We start from the raw sequence: 23,353 nt of genomic DNA on the forward strand, positions 1-23,353 counted from the left end.
TTAACCACCAAATAAAATCCATGGTTAAAACCACTTTTTTTATTAAAAAAATTGAGAAATTAATTAGAAACATTGACAAAACTTAACCTTCACTTTTTGTCGCGAGTAATGAGAGCTAACATATCAGCAATTAGGGTATCTTAAAATTAATTTTGCGCGTGAAAATACGCTGCCATGTTAGGGTATAAAAGCGGGTAAATAAGTCTGCTATACCTCACAATGTAAAGGTACTGTCACGCGCAAAAACGTAATTTTTAAATCGGGAAATTTGAGCCATGAGGGCTTGATTTAAGCAATTTGATAATTTTTTATTAATGGTTTTAACCGGTATTAAACCACCGGGTACAGCCGGATTTAACCATACTGGATTTTTCAATTTTTAAAAAAGCCGGTTTTTTGCCAACCCTGAATTTTTCACTTTAAAATCTATTTAGTTTTTCTAAATTAAGACCGACTGGGTGGAAATTATATTTTTAGTTAGTACTGATCTTTTCAAAACTACATTTTCGGTTGCATTAAGCAATTTTAATTTTAAGCGAAATTTTTGGCCAATTCGCGGGACCCCACAACCCGCGTATGTTTGAATTTCGTACCAATTGATACAGGCGCCATCTAACTCCAAAACTTTCGCCTCGAGTGAAAACTAACGCGTTCGCGTTTCGCTACCTTATTTCCCAAACTAGGTAACTCGAAAAATTCGGCTCGAGTGAAAACTAACGCGTTTCGCTATCTTATTTACCAAACGAGGTAACTCGAAAATTTAATTTTCGATAAAATTCCTCTTGGGTTAATTAAGTTAATGTACAAGCTGTTTGAAAATTTGTTCAAATTTAAATTAAAAATTATTTAACACATCGGGGGGATTGTGTGTACTTAAATGTCCGTGACATCTTGTTATTACGCCCGCCATTGTAAGTATATTCGTGAAAATATGACACCCATTTAAAAACATTAAAAACGCTTTATTCATAGAAAACACGAGCAATTCGATTTTTTTTTATATAAAAGATGAAGCTCAACACGGGAAATATTTTTTTTTTTGAAAATATATCACCTTTTGTGTTTTTTTAGCTTTGAGCATTCAACGACAGCGAGAAAGGTTTATCTGTAATCAAACACGTATTTTTAATAATACATCCTACAAGTTACTATCGATGATTTTATTAAAGATATTAGAAATTATTAGATAACTTACCGAGGATTCTATAGTAAGAACATTTTCCAGATTCGCCTCTACTACCATCCGCCTTTTCCGCCGCCGTAGCCTCCACCTCCGTAACCTCCTTTTCCGCCACCGCCTCCGTAGCCACCGCCTCCGTAGCCTCCTTTTCCGCCACTGCTTCCACCTCCACCGTAGCCTCCTTTTCCACCGCTGCTTCCACCTCCACCGTATCCGCCTCTACCTCCGCCGCCGCCTCCGAATCCTTTTCCTCCGCCTCCGAAGCCACCACCTCCAAATCCACCCTTTCCGCCTCCTCCGAATCCACCGCCTCCGTAACCTCCGCCTCTTCCGCCGCCACCGTGACCTCCTCCTCCGTAGCCTCCGCCGCCTCTACTTCCGCCGCCGTATCCGCCTCCACCAAATCCTTTTCCTCCGCCGAATCCGCCTCCTCCGAATCCACCCTTTCCGCCGCCACCTCCATAACCTCCTCCTCCTCTACCTCCGCCTCCTTGTCCTCCTCCTCCGTAGCCTCCGCCGCCTCTACTTCCGCCTCCGTATCCTCCACCTCCGATAAATCCTCCTTTGCCTCCTCCAAATCCGCCTCCTCCGTATCCTCCTCCTCCTCCTCCTCTCATGCCTCCACCTCCGTAGCCTCTACTCCCGCCGCCGTATCCGCCTCCGCCATAGCCTCCTGCGTGGCTTGTTAAGACGAGACAAGTCAAAGCTACCAACAAAATTAACTGAAAGAGAAAGGATCGCGTTTGAAAATTAACTGATTAGTTCTTCAGAAGGTCCGTTGCCACAATGCTCAAAATTATATAGTTTATTTATCAGACATTCTATTAAAATCACGCGGTAGAAACTATTTCTCTAGTTTTATCATCAACGGATTCTAGCTAGCCCATTCCATTTGGCAACGCAACGTATTTCGTCGGAAACTCGCGGTGAAGAGATCGAGTTACTTACTGCCACTCTCATCCTTGCGCTATCTGGCTGATGAATGCCGATGATGCCCACTGACCATCGTCCGTTTATATAGGCCCCTTTCCCCCTAATTACGGTCCGGAGACTGACACCCCCCGACGTAGCTTAATCCTCTCCCACCCCGCCTACCTCGATACGCCTTAGAGAGCCTTCGCCAAATTCACCCATCCAACAGACACGCGCGAAATCAGCATCCCCCTTTTCATTCGTACTTCTCGACGAGGACGGTAAAGTCTATTCCTTCCACCACGTCCTTCTCGGCTAATTGAATCCAGCTCGCCATTTGCACTCGCTAGCGTTTTCGTTTTATTGTTCCCTTTTGTTTTTTTCTCGTTCTGAGAGGTAACCCCCCCCCCGTAAATGTAGGACACCTTTCCCCCCCATCTATTTTTCGTTCATCCCTGAAATCCCTCCTCTTTACTCGTTTCAACTCTGACTGATTTCATTGGTGTGCCGACGATCATTTCGGAGACCTTCGACAGAGGAACAACACTTTCACCTTCTCTCGGCGTCTCTTCGGGGTTTTTTTCCCCCAGCACCGCTCATTATTCGGCCCGTGCGAGCCTCGTCCAAACGGGGGATCCCCGCGTCTGTACGGTAATTGGAAATCGTGGTAGCGAAGGCCTTTCTTCTCCACTTACGTCTCGCTTTGTATCGATGGCGATTATATTGAAATTATCACGGGCTATTTCGGACGTTTACGTTCTTTCGATTTCAAGCTGGGTCTACAAAATTATTTAGTAGCCTCGCTTATGAGGGAAGGATACTAGGAAAATATATTTTTAGTTCAAGTGTTATCTGACTTTTTACGAGCGGAACTATTTTTCTTTGAATAGATTAACCATTCCCTCTTATCAATAGCTTTGGTGATATTTAATAGGTGATTCCGAAAAAAACCGTTGGTCAAATGATTCGGTTACTTTCTGTCGTTGATAGTGACAATTGTCACTTGTCAAAATTTTGACGGTCCTTCTTATAGGAACTGACGTAAACTCTTCTCACGAGTTCTCTCAGGGCTCCCAGAGTTCCTATAATTCCTATCAATTCCTATAATTTCAATATGCTCCTATAAATTCCTATTTTTTCGAAATTTTCTAGTTTTTCTATAGCTATATCCAGAAATTCCTATAATTTAAAACAATAATGTATTAGAAAACAGCCTTAACGTTTGGGAAAAATTTGCCTTCTAAATAGAGCTTAGCTCTGGCTTAGGTCCGGTGTTCCCGAAAACATCAACGGTTGGGCTCCCAGAGTTCCTATCAATTCCTATAGTTTCAATATACTCCTATAATTTCCTATTTTTTCAAAATTGTTCCTATAAATTCCTATTTTTAGCTAAAATGTTCCTATAAATTCCTATTTTTTGGCTAAAAAATAAAAATTCTCACTTGATCAAAAAGGAGGGATATTATAAATAAAAATGGCAGCTAATATTCTAATCAGTTTACTTGATACTGAAGAAAATTAACATTATGATATTTTTGTGGACGAAAATGAAATTCAGAGAAAACCAAATGTTAGGTTAATTTCCGATGAAATATTTCCTTTTAAATTATAAATGTTTTCTTCCTTCATAAATATTGTCGTGAAATCGTATAAAAATAATATTTATTGTGAAAGGCTTAGTTTACAACGTTCGTGGCATCTTGGATTAATATAGTCATATCTCGTAAGCCGCCATCTTTAGAAGAATCTTTTTAGATTTTGCTTTTATTATGAACTGAATCAGTGTGTGGGATAAATAAAAATATAATCAAAGTTTGGGATAATTTAAAAATCCGTTCGTAGGATAGTTAAGATCTAATTTTTTAAGGATAATTGAGAACAGAGTCAGTTTTTAGGATAATTAAAAATAAAGTCAGTTTTTGAGATAATTTATTTCAAAGAACCCATTTTGATGTACATTGGTCCTTATTTGGGTCCTATTTTCTAAAATTCGTTCCAATTTAACCAATTGTTATCGATAACTTACTATCTATTGATTTTAAAATATAAAAACTATTTTAAGCGCTTAATTGCATCGAATGGGTCGGCGTACATGCTTCCACGTTATTAGTTTAAATAGCGGTTAATTCAATTTAATTATTTTTTTACATTTGGTCAAAGGCTTTGGTCGGTATATGTTCCCTATTGGTAAATGAGGTTTTACCAGAATTAAATAGTTTTTTTTTTACCAGAAATAAATGAAGTTTCTGGTTTTTCAGGCGGTATTTCGCTCGCGATTAAACTTTGTCGTTTCATTGGTCTTTTTACCAGAAGTAAATGAATTATAAACTTCTCATACCAGAAGTAAATGAATTATAAACTTCTCATACCAGAAGTAAATGAATTATAAACTTCTTATACCAGAAGTAAATAAATTATAAACTTCTCATACCAGAAGTAAATGAATTTTAAACTTCTTATACCAGAAGTAAATGAATTATAACTTCTCATACCAGAAGTAAATGAATTATAAACTTATCATACCAGAAGTAAATGAATTATAAACTTCTCATACCAGAAGTAAATGAATTATAAACTTCTTATACCAGAAGTAAATGAATTATAAACTTCTCATACCAGAAGTAAATGAATTATAAACTTCTTATACCAGAAGTAAATGAATTATAAACTTCTCATACCAGAAGTAAATGAATTTTAAACTTCTTATACCAGAAGTAAATGAATTATAAACTTCTCATACCAGAAGTAAATGAATTATAAACTTCTTATACCAGAAGTAAATGAATTATAAACTTCTCATACCAGAAGTAAATGAATTTTAAACTTCTTATACCAGAAGTAAATGAATTATAAACTTCTCATACCAGAAGTAAATGAATTATAAACTTCTCATACCAGAAGTAAATGAATTATAAACTTCTCATACCAGAAGTAAATGAATTATAAACTTCTCATACCAGAAGTAAATGAATTATAAACTTCTCATACCAGAAGTAAATGAATTATAAACTTCTCATACCAGAAATAAATGAATTATAAACTTCTCATACCAGAATTAAATGAATTATAAACTTCTCATACCAGAAGTAAATGAATTATAAACTTCTCATACCAGAAGTAAATGAATTATAAACTTCTCATACCAGAAGTAAATGAATTATAAACTTCTCATACCAGAAGTAAATGAATTATAAACTTCTCATACCAGAAGTAAATGAATTATAAACTTATCATACCAGAAGTAAATTAATTATAAACTTCTCATACCAGAAGTAAATGAATTATAAACTTCTCATACCAGAAGTAAATGAATTATAAACTTCTCATACCAGAAGTAAATTATTAACTTTTTTACCATAAGTAAATTAATTATAAACTTTTTACCATAAGTAAATTAATTATTAACTTTTTTACCATAAGTAAATTAATTATGAGCTTTGGGGTTTTACGCGATATTTCGCGTTTAAACTTTGCATTTCGTTGGCCTTTTTTTACCAGAAGTAAATGGCCTTTTTTCCAGTAGTAAATGGCCTTTTTTCCAGTAGTAAATGGCCTTTTTTACCACTATTAAATGGCCTTTTTTACCAGAAGTAAATGGCCTTTTTTACCAGAAGTAAATGGCCTTTTTTTACCAGAAGTAAATGGCCTTTTTTTACCAGTAGTAAATGGCCTTTTTTTTACCAGTAGTAAATGGCCTTTTTTTTACCAGTAGTAAATGGCCTTTTTTTTACCAGTAGTAAATGGCCTTTTTTACCAGTAGTTAATGGCCTTTTTTACCAGTAGTTAATGGCCTTTTTTACCAGAAGTAAATGGCCTTTTTTTACCAGTAGTAAATGGCCTTTTTTTACCAGTAGTAAATGGCCTTTTTTTACCAGTAGTAAATGGCCTTTTTTACCAGTAGTAAATGGCCTTTTTTACCAGTAGTAAATGGCCTTTTTTACCAGTAGTAAATGGCCTTTTTTACCAGTAGTAAATGGCCTTTTTTACCAGTAGTAAATGGCCTTTTTTACCAGTAGTAAATGGCCTTTTTTACCAGTAGTAAATGGCCTTTTTTACCAGTAGTAAATGGCCTTTTTTACCAATAGTAAATGGCCTTTTTTACCAGTAGTAAATGGCCTTTTTTACCAGTAGTAAATGGCCTTTTTTACCAGTAGTAAATGGCCTTTTTTACCAGTAGTAAATGGCCTTTTTTACCAGTAGTAAATGGCCTTTTTTACCAGTAGTAAATGGCCTTTTTTACCAGTAGTAAATGGCCTTTTTTACCAGTAGTAAATGGCCTTTTTTACCAGTAGTAAATGGCCTTTTTTACCAGTAGTAAATGGCCTTTTTTACCAGTAGTAAATGGCCTTTTTTACCAGTAGTAAATGGCCTTTTTTACCAGTAGTAAATGGCCTTTTTTACCAGTAGTAAATGGCCTTTTTTACCAGTAGTAAATGGCCTTTTTTACTAGTAGTAAATGATATAATGGGAAATCATATTTCTAATGCACTGCTAAGTAACATCATGAATCTATTTAACCCATGAATATCCAACTCTATCATTAGCCACGGTATACTCTGAGGGAACGTGGGGCGGAGCCTATTTTCGCGCCATACGAGTGATTTACTCTTTAAGCCAATAAGAACGAATTCGGAAATGATGTCATTTTAGCGCCAGATAGTTTACGAGAGCTCGGAGAGCAGAATAGCCGCGAAATGACTTCTCAGGTACGGTTCACGTTATTTTGTTCAAAATAAGCTTTACAGTTATAATTCTTTCTAGTATAAAAATATAAATTAAAAAGGAATGTTACTCCGATATTTTGAAAGCAATCTTACGCTATCGAGTGTCTGTGAGATTTATAACAATTTAAACATACAAACTATCTCTGAAAAGCTAAGCCTCGGTGAAACTTTGGAAGAAAACCTGAGTCAATTTTTGCCATATTATTATTAAATAATAAATGCTCTGTTATCATTTTATTCTAATAAAATCTATTCTAATAATAATATGAAATAGATCTATTTATTTAAATAGATTAATGATAAGTACTGCAAAAAGGAAACATAACCATAACGCGTCATTTTAGGAACAAACGCTTCGACTGCTTATAAATAACAGCTGACACAGCTGAGTTCTACTTCGACTCCGTCACTATAAATAGGCTCCGCCCCACGCGTCGCCAGAGGTGACCTAGGGTATTCCAGTTGAATATTCATGGGTTAAATAGATTCATGGTAACATGCATTTCGACGAGGCTAAGCGTGTTTTACGCGCTATTTTGTTCGGGATTAAACTCTAGCATTGAAAAATTATAGGAACTAGTGAACAACCTTTTTTACCAGAAGTAAATGCATTTATAAATAAATAATCAGCTAGGCTAATACCCAAGGCACCAGTAGGTAATATGCAGTGTTTTACGTGATTATTCGTTCGCGATTGAACTTTTTCAATAACTAATGATAAAAATCACGCTTCGAATGCACTGCCGACAATTACATTTTTCAGCGGGTCTGTGATGTGCAACTCATATTTTGGCTGGGTCGGCTTGTTAACTGTACAGGGTGTTTCAAGTGGTTTTGCAAAAATTTGAAGGAGTTGTAATTGGTGAGTTGAGAAGTATGCCTGTTTTTCCCAATTTCCTACATTGAGTTAAAAGAGCGCCAGAGAGCTTCAAAGTGTGGCCTACTAGCCCCTGGAAGTAGGCTGCAACAAGCGCGAAACCAAGCAGCAGGGACTTGAAATACTGTTGAAGTTACCTTTTTAGGCTAGTTACCACACTTTGAAGCTCTCTGGCGCTCTTTTAACGCATCGTAGGAAAATGGGGAAAAACAGGCATACTTCTCAACTCACCTTCTACAACTCCTTAAAATTTTGCATAACCTTTTGAAACACCCTGTATTGCCTGAAATTTGATCGTTCACACTATTCGACCTTTATCCGAAAATGTATTTGGTTATCCAACCATTTCAATCCTTCCTGAGCCATTTCCTAATGGGAAAACGAAAATTTGAAAATCTGTTTCACAATGTTTAGTTAAAGAACAAAAATTGATAGAAAACTTCTCGGACAAAAGTCGCGTAGTGAGAATCGAAATTAACGTGGCGTTTTTGAAAGTAAGGGGGACTTTTAGTTTTAATTAATTGGTAGAACGTATTTCTTAATCCTCGTGACGGATTTTGTAAGTTTTTGCGCAATGCCTCTGCTGTCTAATATTACAGGGTTGCCACACGTCAGGGAAAAGTCAGGGGATTTAAAAATAGGCCTAAAAAGTCAGGGAATTTTAAGAATTGGTAAAAATTCAGGGAAAGGTCAGGGAATTCAATTTTATCTTGGCACTTTTTGAAGGTAATTTAACTCTAGATCTATGAAAAATTCCACGATTATCATTTATTTCCTTGAATGTTTGGCTAACTTTTTCAACATTGCAATAGCCTTTTTACTGAAATATAAGTCCATTTAAATTTATTAACTTCTGATAAAAATAAAATATAAAAGACAAATTTTGGCCTTAATAAGTCAGGGGAAATATCTGAAAATTTTGTGGCAACCCTGTATTAGGTGGTATATTTCTTTTTCACGGCGCAACAAAAAGGAAGCGCTCCTCTGATTAAATTGAATAAGCCCGTTTTACTAATGCGGTTATCGTGAGGTTACTTTTAACGATATTATACCCATTTAAGACACCTTGACTTTTCTCCCCTAAAACGCTAATGGTCTTTTCCTCTCTATTTTTGGTCGCCGGAGCCGCTAATTTTTCTTTCGTTTCTGCCCAGTTCCCGACTTAACTATCTACCGTTGGACTCGCTAGAAAAAATGTTAAAAAAAAGTCCAAATTGACCGATTTGGCTAAAGCCTAGTATTATGATTTCAAGGTTCCAGCACTAAATGGGTTTTTGGATTGTTCCTACGTAAATGACTGTAGTATTTATCTTTGATTAATGTTACTTTAAAATACTTGGAACGTACTTATGTCATGATTTCATCTTTTATTATTACTATAATTTTTGTCAATATCGGGAAAGCGTTCTAAATTGAATATATTACTTTTTTGTTAGGTTTTGGGGATAATATATGTATCGGAGAATATATTGACTATTTTAAATTAAATTTATTAGTTTCTATTTTGCCGAAAAACCCGTCAAGTTAGAAAACATACATACATAAATTATAAAAAACTTTTTTAAACAGAATTTTAGACAATTTTTTCCAATTAGATTTTATAACAGAAATACATTTCTCAACCAAATATGAGCTAATAGAATATTTTTCATGCATGAAATGGACACGACTACAAGTCAGTTAATTTTGAGAACTCGTAAAACCGACAGGAAAAAGCTGGAAAATAATTAAAGTTGATCTAAACACATTGTTTGTGTACGAGACAAATAAGCACTGCAATAAGATGGACTATTAAACAGGGTTGCCACGGTATCTGGAAAACCTGGAATTCCTGGAAAAGTCCGGAAATTTGAATATGGGTATAATAATCAGGGAATTTTAAAAATCAGGGAAATGTCAGGGAATTTAATTTCGGTTGCAAATAGGAAACTTTTACTAAAATGTAGGTTAAAAATATAAAATTTTGGCACAAATTAAGTCAGGGAAAACCTGGAAAAGGCAGGGAATTTGATTGTGAAAAAACTGTGGCAACCCTGATTAAAATATAAAAAGTCAGGGTAATTTTAATAATTTGTAAAAGGTCAGGGAATTTAAATTTATTATAAAATTTTTGTGAAGGTGATCTAAAATATAAGGTTTGTATCGTTGCAATAACACCTTTTAATTAAAACTTAACCTGAAGAGTCCCCTTTATAATAAAATAAAAGTAAATTCATTATATGAAGATCAGGAAAAAGTAAGGTAATCTTAATCAGGGTTCGTACACGACCTGGAAAACCAGGGAATTTGAAAATGATTCCAAAATGTCAGGGAAAAGTCAAGGAATTTGAAAATGGTCCCAAAAAGTAAATTAATTTTAAAATGACCCCGAAAAAATCAGGTAAATAAATTTTTGAAAGAAAATATTTTTCAAGATTTTTACCTCAAACCATTACTTTATTCTATAAAAATGGTCAGGGAATATTTGGCAATTTGGTCAGGGAAAACTTGGAAATGTCAGGGAATTTAATTCCGGAAATTTTGTACGAACCCTGTTAATATAAAATTGAATGTAGCCTTATAAAATTAAATTAGCTAAGAAGATCGAGGAAAATCTCTGGAAATGGTCAGGTAAAACCTGAAAAAGTCGTGAAATTTTATTCAGAAACTTTAGAGCGGCCAAATATTAAATGATTCATTATAAGCTCTTGTTTATGTTAGCGCGTCGTGTTTTATTAGTTAAGAATTGAGCTTGATTTTCCAATTAGGTCCAAATATAACGGGTCCGAATAATGAGTTTTCTTTGGTGTTACGGGCGAATGAGGGTTCATTTCGAACGAGTCACGCGGAACTCTCCCAAAGAAGAGAATCGAGTTCATTCAAGGATTTCATAAACATAAACAAACTGCGTCCGGGCCGACAAATTTCAATGGCCAATGGAAAGCGCTAATAATTTATCGCCATATACTATTTAAACTAAGGAAGAGAGAATGCCCACCCGCATACTTAAGATCGTGTGCTTAAGATCAAACTGACGTACATTATAATATTCTACTATCTATTGAAAATTACGAAAATATTTAAAGGAACCCAATACCTCACCCGTAACGACTAGTCGTATGGTCGGCTAATATTTGAATTTGCCCATTTAACGTTGTTTGTTTCGTTCTGACGGCTATAAAAGCGTTGTTGAAATTTTGAGTTCAGAAATTCAGCATTCAGCAAAATAGTCATTTTTAACGGCGACGATGTCTTTAAAATACGATGTAATAGTGCTCGTATATTCAAGGCTAAATATCCGTAATTTCCCCCTCGTTTTCTGGGTTATGATTGAACTCAAAATCGCGGAGGCGGTTTAATTCGTTTCAGAAATTAATAATTACTAGTTGTATACGACGTGTGACAGTTCTTGGCATTGTTATGACAGTTAAGGAAAAAATTAAAGGGGACTTATAGCGCAACCATCGATACGTTACTTGATATTAAAATAATTCAACTTCGGGGATCCTCTAGCCTCTGACCGTAGTCTCTCGTTAGGTTTATTTACGGTATAAATCTAATAAGAAAACGTGTTGTTCGTTGATTGGTCGAATAGTCGAGGAAAGGGCAAAACGTGATGATGTCACGAACGTTTTTTAGGTTTTTGGCATTTCGGATCGTGATTATCCTTTATTCCGCGTAATCACATCTCTCTCTCCCGAGTCTCGAAGAATGATTTCATCTCTTCTCTTTCAAGTTTCCAGGGATTTCTTCATCCTTACGCTTTACCGCTCATATTAAAATTTTATTTTTCATTATTTGGATCTTAATAACTCGGGTTTATTCTCTTTGCTTTACTCTCAACCGCGTCTTTCGGAAACTTTCCACAAATTGGTTGCCAGAAATTAAATTCGTGAATAACTTCAAATTAGTTTTACCCTAAGCTGAAAACTGTACTTTTTAATATTGTTCAAACTGTATTGAGGCCTAGTTTTGTAGATTTTATTCCCAGTTTCTAGTTATTTACGCGATAAATGTGTTGAAACGATTAAATTTAACAAACTTTTCGTAAAAAGGTCCATTGTACTCGATTTTGAATTCGAAAATTTTGCCGTTTTATCGGCTTTTTTTCTTTGTTTGCAATAATGGCCGTTTTGTAGTCGGAATGAAAAACCCAAACATTTTCTAGCCTCGATGTTGTCTGTAATTGACGAAGGAATTTTCCACATTATTATTTCTTTAGGAACTTGTTTCAACGTCTAATTACATCTTTATACCGTAAATTTACAGGGGTTTTTACCTATGAAAAATAATTTTCTACTCGTATCAAAATTGCTACGCTATATTATTTTAAATAGTAAATTTTGAGTCTATCTCTAAAGTATAATGGATGTACGTTATAATATACGCGATTTATTTTTACGTCTTTCTTAAATTTCGAAGTTCAAGGTTTTGGTTTTAGCCACTATGGTTTTAAGCGCTTCATATTTTCCCGACTAATTCCAAGAAGAGAGAGAGAGAGAAATATTTATTTCCTCTTTCTGCGCGAGCTGTAGTCTCATTGTTTTATCCCAAGCATCCCATCGGTTTTACCACTTTACATCCGGCCAATAGTTCATTTTCTCGAATCGCCTCCGATATATCGAGTTTAACGAGAAACATTTTAAAGTTCATTGGGGAAATAATAATAATAATAATTGGGAATTTCCCAGGTGCGCAACCAGAAATATTGTTAATAACAGAAGTAAATAGTATCGTTCTTACGAGAGAAGTATACTACCAATGTTATTGGTTTGAAATAGTATCTTTGCAACCTCACATTGATTTTTCCAAATGTGTTTTGAAAGAAAAAATTATGATGGCGAAATACGACATGTAGCGGCTTTCTCAAACAATTTACATCGTCAAATGTGTTTGTTTTGTATAAGTAAGTTTCTCTAAAAGAGTATAATTTCTATTCTATTCATTGCTAGGCGGAGTAATACAAGCGCGGTTCATTTCCGCGATTTGGCGGGAAATTAGCTCCCATTGAAAAGTACCTCGAGTCTACGAAAATAACGTTTCATTTTAATGGATGGAGATTTTATCAATATGGAGATATGGCTTAATTGTAACGCGAAATAATTAAAATTAAACGATACCACCTATTTTACGGAAAATGGTTTGTGTCGTCGTGGGTGTCGTTTCCCTTACGTATTTAGGGTCAACAATTATCGCCGATACTTATTAATCTTTTGTCTTTTTTGAAAAAGCCAGTTCTTTTGTGGCGTTTTCTTATCGGCATACTTCCATTGTTTCGAGGGGAGGCGCGTCATGCAAATTTTACAATAAACAAAGATATTATTTCTCGCCTCTTAAAAGTACCAGAAGCGCGCGGTCAAACGATAATTCAATTCAATGGGGCTCTTTTTATCAGTTATCGGATTCGGCAATTTTTGGAAAATAAGTTCGCCCTCTTTCTCGAGTTCACCCTTCGTGAAATATTGATTTTTCCATACCGAGTTTTTGGGAGACAAAAACCACCGGTGGAATATAATTCGGCAGGTTTTTATTTCCCAATTTCAAATTAGCGGTTCGTGGTTTGTTTTCCCAAAATATAATAATTATAGTACGCGAATCTAGCTCTCACTTATTGGGTATTCGAAGATGTAATGTTGGTGGAAGAAGGGTTTATCGTGTTTATATGGGAAAATGAAATGATTCAATAATTGACAAAAACCTTGGCCCATTTTATATTAAAATGTATATCTATCTATTAGAAGGTGGGACGGGGGTGACTGTTTTTGGTTGGCTTATTCTTTAAGGATTATTTTGTGAAGCTCTTTTGTTAGTGCGTTTCGCACCAAGTTGTTGCTCAATTCCTTTAAAAGAATTGATTAACAAATAAAAAAAAGTGTTAATCCCCATTTCATTAGACGGGTTAAGCTTGAAAACGCGTTGGAGAAAGTGTAGGAACGTAGACGTAGACGCGTTTTCTATAGCTGGCTTAAACTCAATTTCGAGGACAAATAAGTAGTTTATCTTTGTTGGTAAAATGATTACCAGGCTACGTTGTGAGAGTTAGAAATTCGAGTGAAAGTGAAAGCGCGTTTTTCGTTTTAAATTTCAGAACAATGAATTTCATATAGAGTAATGGCAGTGCTACGTCACACGACGTCACCCATGCTTTTTCCTATTCATAAAAAATTCGCGCTTACAATGGCGGCCATGGCCAAAGCTACAGAGTGCTACTACTCTATTGCATCCACCAGGTTTAACAGGTGCTAAGGGTGATTGGAGCTAGTTACGTTAAAAACAAGCTGTTGCGCGTGATAGCAGACGATTTCTGGACTTAGTTCATACTCCCTTTAATAAGTTGGTATTCGTTTTATAAGTAAATGGGCGAAGAGTTAAGTGAACAGCAGCAGTACAATATACATAAAGTGGAACACAAGTATGCGAGGGGTCCGACATTTTAAAATTTTGCTTACGGATTTTGAATTTCAAAGTGGTCTGAGAAATCAGACACGGATTTTGAGATTTCAGAGCCTAATTTTCGTGTTGGTTTCGGGTTTTTTAGGCCGATTCCGAGGTTTTTAGAACTGATTTCAAAGTTTCTAAAATAAATTTTCTTTAGAGTGTACCGGTTTTGTACGAATGTCGGGTCGTTTCTTCATTTTTTTCTACATCAACTCTAGAATATTTTCCATTAAATAACCTTTCCTATAATCTTCGCACGCAAAATTTAGAGCGAGCTTTGCCATCATTTTCTGTCCACATATTATTATCCAATATTTACCACTATTTGCCATTATTTACAAGTGGTATTCACAATATTCGAAAAAAATTGCATTTTTGGAACGCTAGGAAGCCTGTGGCTGGACCCTCACTGAAAGGCAAATCTCGTCTTGTGTGACATTACACTGAATAGCTCTCAGTAACACATTTTTAAAAAAGATACGCTTAATAAGTAACAATACTATAGATATATAGTACACACGCAAGTTTTCCCAACGTACCCTTCTATGAAATTTTTATTATTTTTCATTGTTAATTTAATAAATTATTATAATTTAGGTAATTGGACTCTGTAAGCTGTTGATAATCTTGGGTCATGTCATTCAACAAAAGTGAAGATGCCCCTAATTCTCCCGTTATTCAAAAAATATCAGCCAGGCTCATTCCTGGAGCTTTGACCGCTCACAACAAAGGAGCTATAGATTGGTACATTTCACTTTTCTTTAATTATAAGTTCTAGACAGACCGTTCTTTTGTTTTGTCTAATTGGTTTTGTAATTTAAGGGGGTGGCAATCCTTTCTGGCTTACGGATGTCACAATCACGTTATTGTCGTCAACACAAAGCATATGAAAGTACGACTCGTGATATTTTACATAAACAAATAACAAATATTTCAAAATCATGAGATTTAATTAAACGTTATCCAGGTTTATCAAACATTGGAGAAGCACAAAACTGATATAATTAAGGTTAAAAACCAAAAATTTAAAGAGATACAAAAATTTAACTTATTAATATTAAATTTCCAAACAATTAGGTTAAATGGAGCAGAGAAGATTATTATCACGATCTTTCAACACCTTACACATTAAGGTTAGCTTCCGCAGATCTTTCAGGAAATATTGTCATATGGGATGTCCAGCAGGCCTCCAGCACTTGCATTCTCAATGATGGAAGCAAGCCTATTGCTGGTTATTTTATTTTATTTCACAAAATTAATGCACGTGAAATCTTTTATACCCTTTAACATTTTATTTTGTTAAATGTTGAACAGAAATGGAATGGATCACTGGAACAGATTCGAGTCATCCGTATTTATTGACTCTACACCCACCAAGTTCTCTTATTCTGTGGAACACTGAGACTGGTTCCAAAGTATGGAAAAAGGTCTACAACGAAACTTTGCAGTCTTTTTCCATTGATCCTTTCAGCCAAAACAATGTTGCTCGTAAGATATTCCTTGTCAGCCCTATCCATTTGCTAAAAGATTTTTTTTAAATTTTTCTGTCTGTTATTATTTTTAGTCTTAGCCAGTGACTCCATTGTATTCATGGATGATTTTAACTTAACTAAGATGCCACCGAGCTTGGGCCGTAAATTTTACATTTCCAACCCTTCCGCAGTAAGTTCTTCGGGCAGTACGTTAGGTCTAAATACGCTAGCTTCTGGAAGTCAGCAACCTCCTGGAGGTTCAAATAATATTAATGAGGAGAAAGGGAAAACCGGCCATCGCAGTCAGCTAGCCAGAAAGATGAGGGTTCTCATTGGTGTTGAATATAAAAATAGGTGCTGAATATGAATACTTTTCATAAAGCCTAGATTGTCTTTTTTAATTTTATATTTTATATAGTAATGTTGAAGAGAGAGTCGCACTCAATGAATGTCTCCAACTAAGTTATCATCAGTCCTATAGACATCATTTACTTTTGCTATATCCCAAAGAAATTCTCATTCTTGATCTTGAGATCAATCAGGTTAACAGAGTTAATACCCTTTTAATAATTATTTTACCATGGTTTGAAATGTTTGGAAATTTTCTCGCAGACTGTGGGAATTGTGGCTATAGAGCGAAATGGTTTCCCTCTTCTTCAAATCTATTCTTGTCAGCAAAGAGACTCTTTAATTTGTTTGCACGAGCCTGGAAGTGTCAGCTTAAGATTAAGGCAGAAAGGAATCCCTGGTCTTCCCATTTCACCTTCCGAAGGTTACTATTATATAACTGAAAAATGTTTCTGAAAATCATTATTACTTTAAAATATAATTTTCAGATGCTGCCTCTGTTAGCTCGTTGTCACTAGATTCGCTTTTGGAGGTATCATATGAAACGCAATGCCAGTCTGAGCCTTTGAGACACACAAAACATTCCCGCGTAGTGGGAATGGTCGTGAACCCATCGACTGAATGCCAAGTCGCTTTGATGATGAATGATGGGCGTATTTTGGTTTTGGATCTTGTCAACCAACAACAGGTTATTTCTTCTCAAACTTTTTTTTTTTCATAATATTGATCTATATTATTTTTTCTCTAATAGAATATGAGCAATGATAACTCAAAAAATTACCAAACTGACAATTCTTGGAATGCTCGTAATTACTCCTTAGATGAATTGACAGACGATAAGCTTCTGTCAGCCTCAACTTTGGGTTACTCTCGTTTAGTTCCATTTCCATGCTCCCTTCAATCACCAAAAATAACTATGGCAGATAGGTAAACGATTCACTAAATATTATTAACTTTGTTAACATAACTTTTTAATGGTGCCCTAATTTTAGAATTCCAGTGCCTCTTTACGAGCGCGATGACTTCAATTTGGCATCTTTACCAACTTCACCTCCCGCGACCTCAGTCTCCTATTACAATCAACACCGTAAAAAACAATTTGGTTTGCAATTTTTGCTGGTTGGGTATTTAACAGGGCTACCTGCGCCACCACATGTGATGAAAATGTGCCCCCCTGTTACATTCAGAAATTGGACTGCCTATAAACCATTAATGGCTGTTGGTAAGTAATGATAGAATATGATTGTGATATAATTCAGAAAGATAAAGTATGAGAAATTATTTCACTCTGATTTTAGGTAGTGGTGGAGGAAGTTTGTCAATTGTGAATATGGCTACCGGATCTATAGAGAAAGAATTTAGCATTCACACAGCGCCTATAAGGTTTTAAAATTTACTCTATACCATGGAGAAGAGTAGGAGTGGTGCTGTAAAAGAATTTTAATGTGTCACCATTATGTCAGAAAAAGAAATGGTAACTGGCAAAAAAAGAGGGTAAACCACCGGGTCCTTTTATTTTGCTGGGGAATTAGTGTCTTTGACATAATCATTTCTGTCCAAAAAACCCAGTGTCAACCTGCTTTTTTGTCAGCCCTCATTCTCCTTCTGACATTAAAATTGTTTTACAAAATGAGTCCTTACTTCTCAACAATTTTAAAGTATATGGAGGTTTTACTTGATTTTAACCTATTTAACAAAATATCTTAGAGGTATAGAATGGGTCAGCCTACAAGCTCTGTTGTCTTTTGCTCATCCAAACGTTCAAAGTTTATCCTCTGGATTTGTTAAGAATGAATTGGTTCTAATTGATGTTCAATCTGGTAGAACCCGAGCATTACGCGCTGAACATAATGAAGAATCGCCAATTAGTATGGTCAAGGTATCTTGCCAAAGGTGTGTTGGTATTTTATAGCCAAGGTTACAATTGATTCAATGTTGGTTCTTTGTTCAATAGACAATATTTTATTGTGGCATTTCGTGATCAGCCCTTTGAATTATGGGATCTAAATAATCTTACTCTCGTCAGAACTATGCCAAAGTCATTCCAAACTATAACCGCATTGGTAAATTTTAAAAATTTTCAAGTGATTGTGACAAATACTATTATCAGCTGTTTATTGCAGGAGTGGTCTCCCCTTCACACGAAAAGAAACTTCACTCATCAAGATAGTAATGACGAAGTTTCATCAGGAACAGTTTCCGGTGACCAAAATGAAAATGATAATGCGACTGTGTTGGTGTTTTTCAATTCACTTCATTCTCTATTCCAATTGAAACACAAATTTAAATGGAAACATTTCCAGGACCAAAACCAGGCAAACTCCTACCAGGGAACATTTTGTCTTTACCGACACTGATGGCCAACTATATCATTTTTCTGTTGAAGGAAACATTGTTAGAGATGGTAGTCGGATTCCATCTGATGTAATTATGAATATTGCATTTTATAAATACTTTCAGATTCTAAATATAATAAATTTTAGTCATCTATGGGAATGATAAGCTGTATTGCTTGGAAAATGGACCATATTATTTTGGGGGATGTTGATGGTAATCTCAATTTTTGGAATCTGAAGAACAAAAATTGTAGGTTAGTGATCCAATTTATTTCTGCTTTTGTTAGTGAAATAAAAGATTTTGCTTTGTTTCAGGAACGTACCAACACATAGAGGATGTATAAAGAAAATTAGGTTTGCCCCTGGTAGGGGAAACATGAAAATATTTGTACTCTTTAATGAAGGGGCTGATTTATGGGATGTGAAAGAGGTGACTTCTTTTTATCGTAGTATTGAGTGATGCTCTTTAAACTAATAAATTATTTTAAAAAAGTGTCAACAACTTAGTCAAGTTAAAGTTCCAAGAGATCTTCCTAAAATACAAGATATGGATTGGGCTGGATCGGAACGGCCAGTGCTCTGTACAGCCGATGGTTGTCTACGGATCTGTGATATAAATCTGAAAATGTGGACATCCCCACTATCCGAATACTATCTTTCTGGTATATAGTTCGGTAACTCTTGCTTTATTTATTTACATCTAATAGCTTTAATCATTGCAGATGTGCCATTCAGCCCCCATATTCTGAGCATAAAGGGAGCCTTTAACTTAAAATCACTACTTCAGTATCAACCTATGAGTGGAACTCAGACCCCCGCTTCTCCCGGCTTTACCAGCAGCGGCACTGATTTGAGTGATTTTGATGTAATCAGTCAAAGTTCTGAAAACAATTCTCCTGTAAATGTAACTGGTTTTGTGGAAGATGATTTGGCTATTGTGCAAAATCAACTAGAGAATCTAGACCCAGAAATCAAACACTATATTTCACGGTGTCCCTTTGGGACTGCTGAACGTTGCCTTTTAGTTTCACGGTATATAATTCTTTGCGTTTATTTTAATGTAGCTCAAAATAAATTAAATAATATAATTGAACCTTTTCTTTAGACTTTTTGGTGATGAAGAGAGTTCAAAATTTTGGACAGTAGCCTTACATTACTTGAAGCGTCACATATATCTAATGGCCAAAGAATCTGAGAAAACCTCTCAAGTGAATGAGAATGATAGCAACGATGGGGATTCGATACGACCTGATCAGATGAAGTCGGAACCTTATATGGATCCCCCTCTTGACACTGGATTCGATGTTTTGATGGAAAATGAAACATATCAAGTAGAAATTATTGTTATATAATATGTAATTATGTATGATAACTAAAAAGTTCACTTATTTAGAGGTTGCAATTAGATAGGACCTTTCTGCATGATTTCAAGAGATCAACGTACGCCCAAACCCAAAGATGTATTGAAAATTTATTACTTTTAAGACAATGGGACCGTGCTGTTCAGTTACTTTTGGAAACTGAAGCTAATGGTGAAGGCTTTTATTCCGATTGCCTAAGGTTAGTTTATACGATGAAATTGAAGTTCATTTGGTGTAATTTTTAATATTTGGATATTAGAGCTTGTCTGGTTGCTACTGTTAAATCATCCAACCCATCACAATCTGTCGCAAAGCTTGTGGGTCAGTACCCTTTCATTATTTATGTTACAAATTTCGTCAGTTAATTCTCAGTGTAAACTGTTTTCCAATTAGCAACTAATTTGATCGCCGGGGGTCGAATATCTGAGGGTGTTCAACTTCTATCATTAATTGAAAAAGGAGCTGATGCTTGTCGTTACCTGCAAGCCGCCACTATGTGGGATAAAGCCCTTTGGCTTGCTAAAGTAAGGAAGTTTTAAGTTATGTTATAAATGGATTTCTGATTTTTTTCCTTATTTAGTCAACTTTAGATCAGCCTGAATGTTTGGAAGTTCTCAGAAGATGGTCTGACCATTTAAGTTCCAGCAATGTTAATCAAAAAGTAAATTAAACCATAAAGGTGATCTAGTGGTGGATTATTCAAAAGGCGCCTCAAAAATTACTTATCAATAAAAAATATAAAATCAACTTTTTCTTAAAAGCGCCTTATAATAAAATTGCGCCTAGGGCCTTAAAGGAACATAATCCGCCACTGAGGTGATATCTTTCTGATAGTGAATTATCTACTTCTACATCTCAGAATAAAGCGCTGTTAGTTTTACTGTCGCAAGGACAGTTCTGGAAAGTTTTAACATCTCTTCACAATTGGGGCTATGTCGAGAGAGCCACCATGTTCTTATTAGCATGCCAAGAATTTGCTGTGATATTAAAGACTGAACACAATGATATCCTTTTTGTTGTTGTTGAATTAACGAAAAATTTTAATGAAGCATTTTTCTTAATTATTTTGATCACCAGAGATAGAGAAATCTGTTCTGCTCAACTATGTGAGATATTTGTGTAGTATTGGGAATTATCAAGGCTCATTGAGATTTTGCGAATTACTCGGGAGTGTAGCTGAAGATTTAAAACAAGAGATACAAGAATTTTGCGAATCAGCGTAATAAGCTTTCGAAAACTGTAAATAGTTAACCATGTGTAAAAAAAGCCTTTTTTTATTTTCAAAATCTTAAAATATTTATTCCAGTTATAAAAAAGAAAATTAGTAAATCCTATATAAAAAGATTGTTATTAACAATCAGTACGTAAATAAACCACTGGGATTAAATTTACAACTAGATATTTACTCTTATTTGGAACATAAATATTAAAAAAAAACTAAGTTAATTGAAATGCAAATTTTTTCATTTTGGAAAAAAGTACAAACGCTTTTTCACGAGATATAAATGTATAGAAAGTTCTCCTCCAAACAGATTCTCAACTTGGGAATTTTGGGAACAAAATTTTCGTTGTGCGCTACAAATTTAATATAATAAGTTGTAATCTAATATGCCTACTGATGAATCTAGTGCATTTTTATAATTCTTAAGGGCCTTCAGGGTGTCATATTACTTTGGAAAGTATTTAGAATTGTCTCAATTGGATAAAAAAGTGAAACTTTTGTTTAGTCTTTGTTTTAAATCAACTATGTTTTAATGAGCAACTCCGCTCTCAGTTTGCCCAGTAAAGTTTCCCATTTGTTAGCCGGCACAACTAAAACCCTGCGATAAGGTTTCAGTGTTTCATCATCTTCAGTCCACCTTCCTCCTAAACCAGTGTCAATTTCATGAGCTACGCTGTAATCAAATTGCACATCTGATTCCTGTAAAAAAAATTGGGTTACACTTTTATTTTACCAACTTTTTCCTTATACAAAAATACTCACTTCTGCTAAGAGCTCTTCTTCAGCATTCGCATAAATTATGGAATCTGCACTAGCATTCTTTTCATCCTTGTAAACTTTACAGATGAAAATGAAATGATCAAAGTGAAAAGGTTTTCCCTTTTCGTTAGCCACTTTTAAGTCTTTATCTAGACTCTCGTAAAGAGGTAGTGCAATTTGAGGAGGAATATTGATGAACCTTTCACTCAATAGCAAGCCTACATTGGTGGTAGCTGTTTCCCCAATTAATTCTTGTAACCTTTCTTCAATATTTTTTTGACCATTTTCTTTACATTTTGTTAACAGTAAAGTTTTTATCTGTTTAATGCAATTCATTTCCTAAATGATAAGGTGGAATTTTAGTACAAGATTTACTATGATTTATTTTGATTATTTTTACTTTATTAGATGTTAAATTAACTATAGATATAACTCCAAAATCTTCATCTGCGGTGTCCATATCATCGTCGTCATCTTCTGGGCTTTCACTTTGCTATAATGCGAATTATTGTGATTAGAAAACTACTTAAGATTTACATTTACTTAAGTAGTACTTTGACAACACTGCAGACGTAGTTTTGTTTGATGAGGAGATCAGTTAATTCGGTCAGATTGACATGGGCTTTCAAGAAAAGCTGTTGTAAAAGTTGCTTAATTCCGTTAAAATCACTATCAGTTGGAGTCACTGCCTCAAAATCTACCTGCACCTCCTGAAACGAAATCAATGCTTAAGCTTCGTTGTTCGTAAACTTGTGTAGTAAATAAGCTTTTCCTTTGTGTACTAAATTTTCCCAAGAGGACCACATGGATAAAAAGTCTATTACATAGGCCCAAAACCAAGGCCTATATTCATATTTATTGTAATTTAAATACTATTGTTAGGCAAATTAATTTACCTTTTCTACATCATCAAGCATATCATCGCTGTCACCGCCTTCTCCAGAATCGGATTCATTTTCAGGTTGAGTTTCTTGTTGAGTTCCTTCAGGAACCGAATCAGCGGCTCGGCGTCTTTTATCGGAGGCAGCCATCTTACTTTTGATTAAAAGGACAGAAACGGTGAGAAAATTCATGTATTTTATAGATGGCGCTGTAGGTAAGCCACGGATCTCAGACGTCAAATAGAGCAACATTAAAACAAGAATGCCATGTTACTTTGGTATGGCACGCCAAAATTCGTGTTATGGTTATGACAATACTCAAGTGCTCGAGACCATACTGCCCTACATTTCAGAAACGCATTATCTCCAAAAAGCTGTTTTCGAGAAAAATCGCTTTTTTTGATTTTTATAAAAAATAAGAACATTAAACTAACTAGAAATGAGGAAATTAGTTGATTTGGGGTATTTTTTAACGAAGATTCCGAATATGACATTACCAATGACTAAAATTACTTGGATGTTTGAATAATGCGACATAATGCGTTTTGAACGTCCCCAAAAGAACAAAATACTGCGCAGAAACGCATTATAAACTCATAATGCGTTTCTGCCATTGAGTTGGGAATAATACTATCTAGAGCCCCAGTTCAAATTTTCCCCATAGGCTTTAACACAGCGTTAGTGAAGATAGGAACGAAAATCGTGGGAGGGTTATCAACTACGACAAAAGCCACCTATGAGCGAAAAATGCAACTATTTAAATGAAAACTTCTTCGATGGCCCCTGCCGCCACCTATTAGCGGCTTTGTGAACTATTATAATTTTAACTTTTGAATTGAAGAGGGAAAGCGACGCGTTTTTAAG

At 35.1% G+C, this 23,353-nt stretch overlaps 3 protein-coding genes across 4 annotated transcripts in view; 1 reads left to right on the plus strand and 2 right to left on the minus strand.

Annotated features, from left to right (window-relative positions):
- The window catches only part of LOC149935286 (WD repeat-containing protein 11-like), a 28,892-nt gene extending 7,545 nt beyond the window's left edge, over nucleotides 1–21,347 (plus strand). Inside the window, exons 1-28 of one of the 2 annotated variants that reach the window (XM_090180634.1) lie at nucleotides 13,893–13,911; nucleotides 14,708–14,854; nucleotides 14,933–15,002; nucleotides 15,078–15,119; nucleotides 15,188–15,341; nucleotides 15,425–15,598; nucleotides 15,675–15,936; nucleotides 16,001–16,124; nucleotides 16,195–16,354; nucleotides 16,419–16,618; nucleotides 16,682–16,857; nucleotides 16,923–17,152; nucleotides 17,229–17,313; nucleotides 17,638–17,823; nucleotides 17,885–17,993; nucleotides 18,054–18,163; nucleotides 18,234–18,354; nucleotides 18,414–18,520; nucleotides 18,582–18,696; nucleotides 18,760–18,928; nucleotides 18,989–19,298; nucleotides 19,372–19,597; nucleotides 19,660–19,826; nucleotides 19,887–19,948; nucleotides 20,021–20,151; nucleotides 20,208–20,288; nucleotides 20,487–20,631; nucleotides 20,702–21,347. In XM_090180634.1, coding sequence (XP_090036760.1) covers nucleotides 14,745–14,854; nucleotides 14,933–15,002; nucleotides 15,078–15,119; nucleotides 15,188–15,341; nucleotides 15,425–15,598; nucleotides 15,675–15,936; nucleotides 16,001–16,124; nucleotides 16,195–16,354; nucleotides 16,419–16,618; nucleotides 16,682–16,857; nucleotides 16,923–17,152; nucleotides 17,229–17,313; nucleotides 17,638–17,823; nucleotides 17,885–17,993; nucleotides 18,054–18,163; nucleotides 18,234–18,354; nucleotides 18,414–18,520; nucleotides 18,582–18,696; nucleotides 18,760–18,928; nucleotides 18,989–19,298; nucleotides 19,372–19,597; nucleotides 19,660–19,826; nucleotides 19,887–19,948; nucleotides 20,021–20,151; nucleotides 20,208–20,288; nucleotides 20,487–20,631; nucleotides 20,702–20,850 — 3,975 coding nt within the window. In that variant the 5' untranslated portion in view covers nucleotides 13,893–13,911; nucleotides 14,708–14,744 and the 3' untranslated portion in view covers nucleotides 20,851–21,347. Of the gene's footprint in view, nucleotides 1–13,892; nucleotides 13,912–14,707; nucleotides 14,855–14,932; nucleotides 15,003–15,077; nucleotides 15,120–15,187; nucleotides 15,342–15,424; nucleotides 15,599–15,674; nucleotides 15,937–16,000; nucleotides 16,125–16,194; nucleotides 16,355–16,418; nucleotides 16,619–16,681; nucleotides 16,858–16,922; nucleotides 17,153–17,228; nucleotides 17,314–17,637; nucleotides 17,824–17,884; nucleotides 17,994–18,053; nucleotides 18,164–18,233; nucleotides 18,355–18,413; nucleotides 18,521–18,581; nucleotides 18,697–18,759; nucleotides 18,929–18,988; nucleotides 19,299–19,371; nucleotides 19,598–19,659; nucleotides 19,827–19,886; nucleotides 19,949–20,020; nucleotides 20,152–20,207; nucleotides 20,289–20,486; nucleotides 20,632–20,701 lie in introns of those variants that run through there. The other variant, XM_090180633.1, reaches the window with a different exon arrangement.
- On the minus strand, nucleotides 942–2,291 carry LOC149935288 (uncharacterized). Its single transcript, XM_090153194.1, has 3 exons — nucleotides 2,129–2,291; nucleotides 1,196–1,902; nucleotides 942–1,105 (listed from the first exon to the last, which is right to left on the minus strand). Exons 1-2 carry the CDS (start codon nucleotides 2,138–2,140, stop codon nucleotides 1,237–1,239), a joined length of 678 nt encoding a protein of 225 aa, XP_090009320.1. The 5' UTR covers nucleotides 2,141–2,291; the 3' UTR covers nucleotides 942–1,105; nucleotides 1,196–1,236.
- LOC149935289 (BRCA2 and CDKN1A-interacting protein) lies at nucleotides 21,141–22,652 on the minus strand. Its single transcript, XM_090180635.1, has 5 exons — nucleotides 22,505–22,652; nucleotides 22,163–22,318; nucleotides 22,009–22,101; nucleotides 21,612–21,947; nucleotides 21,141–21,548 (listed from the first exon to the last, which is right to left on the minus strand). The coding sequence occupies exons 1-5, from the start codon at nucleotides 22,637–22,639 to the stop codon at nucleotides 21,372–21,374; spliced, it is 897 nt and encodes a 298-aa protein (XP_090036761.1). The 5' UTR covers nucleotides 22,640–22,652; the 3' UTR covers nucleotides 21,141–21,371.
- Nucleotides 22,653–23,353: the final 701 nt, after the last annotated feature.

Source organism: Leiobunum rupestre, chromosome 7 (genome assembly GCF_980474605.1).
Source record: "Leiobunum rupestre chromosome 7, qqLeiRupe1.1.hap1, whole genome shotgun sequence".
Classification (NCBI taxonomy): Eukaryota; Metazoa; Arthropoda; class Arachnida; order Opiliones; family Sclerosomatidae; genus Leiobunum; species Leiobunum rupestre.

Bases quoted from the DNA above. Each gene is read 5' to 3' on its own strand.
- LOC149935289 (XM_090180635.1), bottom strand. From the start codon at position 22,639: ATGGCTGCCTCCGATAAAAGACGCCGAGCCGCTGATTCGGTTCCTGAA. The intron at 21,948-22,008 runs GTAAAAATAATC...CTTATCATTTAG, and splicing joins TTAATTTAACATCTAATAAA to GAAATGAATTGCATTAAACA. The intron at 21,549-21,611 runs GTGAGTATTTTT...TTTTTTTTACAG, and splicing joins AAGAAGAGCTCTTAGCAGAA to GAATCAGATGTGCAATTTGA.